This window comes from Maylandia zebra, linkage group LG18 (genome assembly GCF_041146795.1).
Source record: "Maylandia zebra isolate NMK-2024a linkage group LG18, Mzebra_GT3a, whole genome shotgun sequence".
NCBI classification, from domain to species: Eukaryota; Metazoa; Chordata; class Actinopteri; order Cichliformes; family Cichlidae; genus Maylandia; species Maylandia zebra.
The window spans coordinates 16180524-16189779 of record NC_135184.1 but is presented as its reverse complement, the minus strand read 5'-3'; the positions used below and the strand labels follow the sequence as shown (position 1 = coordinate 16189779).

The 9256-nt window shown below is 40.7% G+C and overlaps 1 protein-coding gene across 2 annotated transcripts in view; it reads left to right on the top strand.

The window, feature by feature from the left end:
* The first annotated feature begins 620 nt into the window (after positions 1 to 620).
* Positions 621 to 9256, top strand: part of agap3 (ArfGAP with GTPase domain, ankyrin repeat and PH domain 3) — a 119045-nt gene continuing 110409 nt past the window's right edge. The window contains exon 1 of one of the 2 annotated variants that reach the window (XM_076877155.1): positions 621 to 1468. In XM_076877155.1, coding sequence (XP_076733270.1) covers positions 1099 to 1468 — 370 coding nt within the window. In that variant the 5' untranslated portion in view covers positions 621 to 1098. The remainder of the gene's footprint in view (positions 1469 to 9256) is intronic. The other variant, XM_004542806.4, reaches the window with a different exon arrangement.

Below are 9256 nucleotides of genomic sequence, written 5' to 3'. Positions count from 1 at the left end.
TTTTTTTAAAAAGATTTGTTGTTGTTGCCTTATATGGCTGCATAGGTATGTCAACAATATGGGACTGCAGCAACTGCAAAAGATAAACTATAGGCTTGTGGTGTTCGGACCTGTTCTCCCTTGTGTTTTTGAAACTTGCTTTTGTTGCAATCCGTAAAACTGAAAAGAAAAAACGGTATTTTGGAATTACAAGCCAGTAAACATTACTATGTAACATAAGTGTGAGAATGGTGCAAAGAAGTCCTATAGTCTAAAATAACATCTTGTGTGTGTCTGAGTGTCCACGTTCGCGCACACAAGTGTGAACGTGTGAATGTGTAGGTCTGCATGGGAATAAAATAGATTGAGGTCTTCATGCGAAAGAAAACCCAAACTAACTAACCGCAATGTGACTGCTAATGTAAATACGGAATCTACTTTCACATCTTGCACTAACCCTGGGTAACGAAAATTATATTGGGGGGGAGTGTGGGGCTTGCATAACTGTCAGGTAGGTTATTACGATGATGTGCACGTTGCGATTTTCTCCCTTCACCGTATCCAATCACACCCTCCCCCATTCTCAAGTACAATTACGTGATGGGTGACGTTTCAGCATGCGGAGGAGGGCTCTGGGCAGGGACCACTTGGACCAAAGAGGACTAAACACTATTTCATTTCGGCGCAGAAACAACGCGTTCAAGGCAGTGGACCAGGGCGCCGCGCTGAAGCCTAGCCCATTGTCTGCCTCAAACATAGCAACTAAGGAAAATCGGCTTTGACCAAAACAGCGCTATTGCCCATAGGAGTGTCCAAGTGGTAGGCATTGCGGGTTTGTTAGCAACAGAAAAGGGGCCCTGGACAGATCTGGCCAATAACGGAAAATGAATCACAGTCAAGTTTTAATAATATGAGCCGCGTTTTGTTGCAATAGGCGACCAACTATTGATGCTTCTGCGCCGATCGTTTTCCAGACCATCAAATCGCGCGGACTTCTTTTGTTCGCATCGCTTTTATCCCAAATTATAGTCTGCTTCTTATTTGTGTTGCCGCTGTAAAAGAGTTAGTAGCTCTAAAGAGAGAGAGAGTGAGCGAGAGAGAGCGAGAGAGAAGAAGAAGATGAATTTTCAGGCGAACGTCCCCGTGTCCGGTATCTCGCAGCAGTCTCAGCCAGCCATGCCCACTCCAGGAACGGTCCCGGCGCCTGTTCCCGTCCCAGTGCCCCAGTCTATCCCGTCCCAGTTCGGATCCGGATCGTCTGCAAGCTCAGGGGCTGGTCAGTTCGGTTCGGGGACTGTTTCGGGCCAGGCTGCACAGCCCGGCCCGGCCGGCTCGCAGTTTGTTTTGTCCAACTCAGCGGCCATCCGGGCAGAGATCCATCGGTTCGAGTCTGTCCACCCGAACATTTACGCAATCTACGACCTGATCGAGCGCATCGATGACCTGGCACTGCAGAACCAGATCAGAGAACACGTAATTTCCATTGAAGGTGAGTAAAGGAGGAATGACTGTTGTTTTTGTTTTTTTTTCTTCCTATTTCGACTAGTGCTTTTCATTCATTGAGATTCAGGGAAAGGGGGTGTAGTGTATGCGTGTGTTTTCCTTTTTTCCCCCATTCTTTTTTTTGAAGTGGGGGGTGGGGAAGGTGTGGGGGGTCCTCATTTCCTTTCTTTTATGCACATTGGTAACATTGCCCTGGGTGCATAGCCTAGTGTCAACAATCACACTTTGAGGCTGGGGGCGTAGCTGATCTCATAGTCCTGTTTGCGGTTTGAACTGCACCCATGCACTGCAGTGTTAACAATAAACTCTTCAATTGCTCTCACAAGAGACAGCCTGTGCAAATGTAATTAGCCCCCCAAAATTAGTTCTGCTGCTTAATGGCATTTGCCAAAGGGTACCTTGTTTTCCATCTGATGCTGACCTCCAGTAATGGGCTGAGATTTTTTTTTCTTTCTTTTAATATTGAGTTCACGTGAAAAAGAGGCTTCCAAATGTGAGATCACGTGTCCTGTGAAAGTAGTAATTGTCCTCAACAATGCAGAGGCAAAATTCAACACTCACATGCAGTCAGGGTAAAAAAGGAGAGAACACATTATGATGCACCACTACAGATGGTGATAGACATGATTGGGTTGGTTATAAAGCCTCTCCTGGGCATATTCCTTGTCGCACTGGAAGTCAATTCCAAATCTTGTGAGCTGCCAAAGCAAGGATGACAGAGGCTGTAAAACATAGCTGCCTTGTATGTGGGAATCAACCACATCATGACAAAATCGACTGAAGAAGATGCACTGTCAGATATAAACATCTGAAATGATGATAGCAGATTCTTAAGCGCTTCTCCACCTTCTCACACGACCGTTTATCAAATCGCTGTGAATCAAAACTCAGAGGCCTGGAAGATCAAGTCTCTGAAAGTGCACATTTCTTTTGGATTTGGACTCATTCCTTATGATTAAAAATAAAGAATCAAAATACAGGCTGAATTAACAATGAATCAACAAATACATAATATAAAAATAAAAACCCAATAGTGCTTTTAAAATTCTGTTTCTAGAATAGGAAAAAGAGTATGAAGAATTTGTGAAATTAGTTTAAGGCAGAAATCATGAAGAGAGAACAACTGCAAATGGAAGCTAATCCTACAACATTGTTATTGTTCATATTTGACTGGAGTTTTTCATTAAAACACAAATATAGCCGTGGTTATGACACAGCATGACACAACTACAGTTCCCATTAAGTTTTGTGAACTCACCATTAAGCTATGATATATGTGTAGTTTAATTAGAAGCACAGGCCAATCTATGGATGGATTAATGTGTTTGCACAAACTTTTTGGGGGTTTTGACCTGGATTTTCACTACACGGCACTGGTCACTGCCATAAAAATGAAAGCAGGATCAGAACATTATACGGCGTGTCTGGTTTTTAGAGCAGGTTCAGTGTGAAAATGGAAAATCATCTCCATGTGAAAATGGAAAATTAATTGGTTGGCCTGTCTTGCCTCATTTCAGCCTTTTGAGGAAAGGATGATATTCTTAATTTTTCTGTTGCTTTGGGATGGTTACATAATTTTCTCTTTTTTTTTTCAATGTAGACATGCCTTTATTCTGTTTGATGGGACAACACTGGAGCCTTTAACGAGTTACCTCTCAGATGTACCTTTTTTACAAGTCAAAAAAGGCTATTCAGATGTCAGTTATCATACAAATGTTTTGTTTCTTTTTCCTAAAAAGGCAAGCGAACACTTGACCCAAAGCAAAACAAGCCAGGCAGTTTCAGTGCTGTTTCCCTGTTGGCTGTCATAAATATGGAAAGCATTCAAGGGACAATTTTGTGGTGCAGAGCACAACTTTTGTTGTGGATTTGTTCTCTCTCAAGTTGGTGTGTTTCCTTCAGCTAAAGAAAGTCTGCTTTTCCTATGATGCAATTAAACCATCCTCTGGAAAATAACAAGGCTTTCAAATGTGATGTAAATTTAAGAGAGGATGTTTGCATTTAACTAAATGCGGCCGACCAGTTTATGCACATTGGTTCTACCTTTCTGTTGTTCTCAAAACATGCCATATGGGCTGCATTAATGTACAGTGCATGTTTCAGTTGTATTGAAGCATGCTTTCTAAAGCTTTATCATTATGATGCACTGCATGTTTGACTAGAAGCCTAGTGCTGATGCTTTAGAAGGGAAATTGTCATATTCCAAATGATAAACTGGGATAATATGTTTAGACATTTGTGAATATCTGACACCTAACAACAGAATATGCACAGATATTAACTGAATGTTTCCCTTCAGCTTATTAGTTATCAATTAACGTAGCACATTGTTAGCATTTTTAGGATTAACTGTCTTTTGTTCATACAGAACTGTAGTGAACTGATGTCTCTCAGCATGCACTAGAAGCAAAAAGGCGTTTTTGGCATCCCTCTGATGAGACACTGCAGTGGTCTGATGGTGCTTTGTCATTCTCTTAAATAAGATACGGTCGCCCTAATAACCACAACTTTAAGGAGCTTTGAAAACCTGCAACAGGAGACATTGGTTGACTCCTCTTCACCTGCACTGTGAAACTGCAGATCTGTTCCTCTTCAATCTTGCATCATTGCAGAGTCTGTTGCTAAGGAACCAGTGGCTCGTGCATTTAGCTGAAAAAAGAGTGAATAGAAATTACACCCCTTACAAAATGAATTCCCATCGATACTAAGGTCTCCCTGTTGTTTTGTTGATTAATAAGGCCTTTATGTGATGATGTCTCGCCATGCATGGTGATACTTTTGCGGTGATTGATATTTAGGGTGCTGCTTGCTTTCTGGAAGCCATTTCACATTACAGTTGCTATGATTACCATTCAATTTTTTTTTCCTCTTCTACCTTTTTTTGTTATTTTAAAGAGCCGTGTTTGGACATCGCAACTGAAGTTGATCTGAATTAGAATTAGTAGGAAATATATGATGAGCTAGGACAATTTACCAGGGAATACATGCAAGCAAAATGGCTGTGAGCACTAGTAGTTGGAAAATCTTGAAGACGCTACGCTGTTAATCCGAGACACAGGAATAAACATGGCCGGGAATCCAGTTTGGAGAGCCTGGGGGAAAACATTTGTACTGATACACATACGCAGCTTCCTTACATTTTTCACAGGCAACCACAGAGGGGTTCCTATATTGAAATAGTATCTGGCTCAAGGCTCTCTGTTTATCAATAGGTTTGTGGTAACTTGATGAATTCCAGCTTTTGTAGGAAAACATCATCAGTAGCGATTATATATAATACACTAATACAGAGCCTAGATGTATTTTAGAGGTGCAAATTTACTAACAAATTTGTAGTGTGAAATGACACAAAAGAGCCGTAACAAATGGAGAACCTGGGATTTCTGGGCCCCCTGTGGATAAATTGTCTGCAACCCAAACCGCAGTTACTGTTGGCCTTCATTGATTAATGCTAAAATGATGACGGTGAGGCTCCTAGTGTGGAAAACCCAATCTTTATCAATTTGGTGAGTGATTACTGTGCGTAATCCCTAAAATGTTTTTAGCATTTGTGTCGGTTAAACTGTTTTCAGTTGAGGATAAATTACCCAGCTTTTAACTGTTATGACATGAAACGTGGAGTATTTTTTTCAAAGGCAAGCACACTGACTGCCAAGCTCATATTTACAGCGAAGTAAAGATTTGCACACTGTCTGCAGTAATCGATTCATTGCTGTTACATACGTATAAGCCTACTCTACAGTGAAAAGGTGACTTATCACATCACAGCCTAATTATTAACATTTTATTGAGTATCTTTTATACAGAGGAGTATATGGATCTTTTCATCTATAATCACAATGATGATCATCATAGGCTGTCCTCCTGCCAGTGATCGCCTCAAAGCCTCACTGCGTACAACAGCTGTTTGCAGACCGATGATTGCACCACTGCATTGGTCAGCTGATTGCAGGCTAAACAAAACACAGAGTCATACAAAATATGTACTGTTAACTTGTAGCCATAATTGCATCCTGTATTTCTGTTAAATGTTGCTTTTATTCTTCTTAATGCACCAGTGATAATTCAGCTAACATGCCTGTGAATACCAAATCAGGCATCTGGCATGAAACTGAATTTGAGCTAAAATTATTTGTTTGACGTAGCAAGTCAAGACAACATAGGACAAACTTATGTTTGTAAATGTAGTTTCTACCGAGTCAACAGTGAACCAGGACCTTGAGAAACATTAGGTTTAGGTTTGTTAAGGGAATAAATCATGTTTTTGGACTTATAAGAAGAATATAATTCTGATAACTGATATATGGAGATGTAGCTGCAGAGATGATATCTGTCATGTGATGATTTTAGGTATTCGTGCGAGTGTAGAGGGAAATTCAGTTAAAGCTCTGCCCTAGAAATATTATCTTTAGTGTTACTCGTAAAGGAAATGCTGATTGATGCTAATTTACATTTTAATCGAATCTATCTTGTATAAGGGCTTTGTTTTCTAAGGACAGTTGCAGGGTAAAAATTATGGAGGTTTGTAAAATTTAAATATCACCTCTAGACTGACAAGAATTGCACAGATCAGTGAAAGACGGAGCAGAGTGGTCTGACTCCTTCCTGCTTTTTTAACCTCACGGTGGCGTTGCACTTTCTGAGTAGCACGTTATGATTTAGGGGCAATGTCCCGTGTGTATTACTGGGGGATTTCCTTGGGTCAAGTGCTAGAATGTCCTTACATTATTCTATATCTCGAATTATAAGTGGATTTCATAAAACTGGAAAAGCTCATATAGCATATTTCCAACTGGCAGTCCAATGTCAGAGCAAGGGCAGCCACCTAAATCTATTGCTACTCAAGAGGGGTGCTTGGGATTTCAAGAAAAGGACTAATAAGCTTGCACAATGGGTTATTGTGTGCTCAAATAGCAATAGGGATGACACAGAGAGATACAAAAAGCACACAGACTGAAGCCTCAGAGCTCTCTGTTGGCATTGTGTGGCACCTAAGCATCTCCCCAGTACACACTGCTTCTCTCTTGTAGTCAATCACCAAGAAGAGCACGAGCATAGAGCTCATCCGCTAATCACAAGCAGAGAATGAAAATAATAAATCTTGCCTCCTGATCACTGACATGTAAAACAGTAAAATCATAACTAACACTGTTTCCATTGACTGCAAGATGCCATCCTGTAGTGAGTTATGGATGACACTGTTTTTGTCATTTAATTCGAGAATCATGATATGTCACAGGGTCATTAAATAAACATGAAAATGCGGCTCAGCAGAGGTTTAAAGTGTAAGGTGTGTGTGTGGTTGCGGGGTTTGTGTTATTCGACTGGGTGAACTGGGCAGTGGGCCATCTGTGTCAGGCGAATGCTGCTGCTACATTTGGCAAGTGAAATCTCCACAATGTGCTCATTATATTTCAAAACCATATCTGTGAATATGAATAAGAAACTTTCATAGAGTTGGAAAATGTCAGTCAATAACGGCAGCTGGGACTCTTACGCTCTACGTCAGTGTAAATTTCTGTTAAAGTGGAATGCTGTTGTTTATAGAGTAGCTCAGTAAGTATTTACTAGTTGTAGATCTTGTGCCTAAATAAAACCCTCGCATAAATACATCTGTGAAGCGTGGAATAAATTCAGCCGTGGCCCCGTTTTCCACTTCCCTCTCTCGAAACACAAATTGATCAGCTGCTATTAGAAAAAGAAAACTTTGTCTCTAGGATGTGGTGTTAAAATGAATTAGATAAAACTTTTATGATCCAGCCAAGAGATCCACAAATATCTGTACAAATAAACTGCACAGCAAAACTCGGGTCTTATATAAATTATCAGAATTTCACACTTGTTCAAATAAATATATCACAGATTTGCAATTAGCCTATAAATTAAAAAGAAAAAGAAAAAACCAAACCACTAAGCATAGTCATTAAAATATGTCAGAGCAGCACAATGAAGCTTTTACTGCTTTTGCAGGTGGGATAGCAGATTAATCCAATTGCTGCTGACGCTTAAGTATTTGAGGAGCCTTATTATTATTTCTTGTAGGAAAAAATAGGAATCTCTTGCCTTCTTAGTGAAAGTAAGATCAAAAGATTGATAGCTATTCTCATGCCTGTCTTGTCAAGTATAGAGCTGAAGCCTGGGGGCGATTAGCCCACCTTATTGTAGAAGCAACCAGCCAGCCTCTCCAAAGCTTACAACACATTTTATCTTGTCTATTTATTCTACTAGCACATGCCCATGCTACAGTATTGTTAGGTCTGTGATGTTAGTCCATTTTTAGGTGGTTGCTATGGAAAATGATGATGTCATAATATAATCACACATAATTAGTAGATACAAATTAGATGTTACTGTTGCGCTATTAAAGAGTTCTGAGGTGTTCAGGTGCATTTAGCCAGGTGGTTGCTATGCAACATATCTGATATAGATAAGAACCCCCCCCCCCCCCCCCCCCCCCTTTCTGGGGCCTAAGATATACCTGTGTGCTATGTTTGATTGCTAAACTCCTATTGTCGAATTTAGCTGACGAACACAGTTTGTTTATTATAGTAAGATTCATGAAAATAAAAGAGAAAATGGAAATTTATTGATTCTTTAATTCTTTGATATTGCTTCATGGATGCTGCTGTGTTCTCCTTACATGTTTAAGCTTGGTAACCAGCCCCAGTTCACCTCTTTAAGTGGGGCAAGGAATGGTAAGCTAAACCAAGCATCACACTCTTACTTTTGGGGTCATACTGGCTTAAATGTCCAAATTGCACTTTACATCTGATGTATGTTGATACTGCAGGGAATCTTTCTCAAATCAAGAGAGAGAGACATCAGAAACATCTGTGCTGGATGAAAGAGCAAGCCAGCGACTGTAGATAGAAAGGACTCTTTTGCTGTAACTCGTGTCTCAGCGGCCTACAACACCACTGTCAAGCTTTCACTCAAGTCTGTTGGTGTGATGTAATGAGGATCTGAACGCTTCAATTGTGCATGAAGCTCCCATGTCAGTCGCCCAAGTGGGGATTAATAAAGTATTCTTCTTTTGATTTCCCATTCACTTGAAGACATTGTCAGATCTGCAGAAATTGAACCGAACCACCCCTGTGCACGGCAAGTATCAGGTTTCAAGCATATTTAATCCTCGAGCAACACTTCTCGTCAAATATACGTCACAGGTTTATTCTTCAGAGTGTAGTAGTAACAGACTCCCCCCTCCCCGACAGATGCTCACCAGATAACAGGGTTTGCACATGCCTCAGACTCAAACGGCTCTCTGTGCGGGATTGGCCTTTACGATTTCTGTCATGTGCAGCCTCAAAACGCTCATGACAGCCCCATTAAAATTCACAATAATGCTGCACTCGACTCCTGACCGCAGGTCAGCAGAGATGAGCTCAACTGGTAAGCTGTAAACAGAGGCTTGGTCAGAGGGCTCGGTGGGTCTGTGGGGTCAGAGTGCCATTTCTGTATCAGCCCTGCTCTCCCCTCTGTGCTGCCACACCATAGCTTATTGAATGTGACGCTATCCTCTACAGCAGAATGTCCTCCATTGTGCCATTGAACAAAGGTTCTCTCTCTCCTGTTGATGGACGCCTTTTTAAAAAAAAAAAAGACTAAGCTGGTCAGTTTAAAAAAAAAAATCTTTTAAATAAAAAATTTGGAATCTACTCAACACAATCTCTTGTAAATAGAGAGTTTATAAGAGATGTTTTTCTCCCTCTGTTTTTTCCCCCTTCTGTCGAACCGTGACATTGTCGGTTCTGATTTAATGTTTTATTGAAGG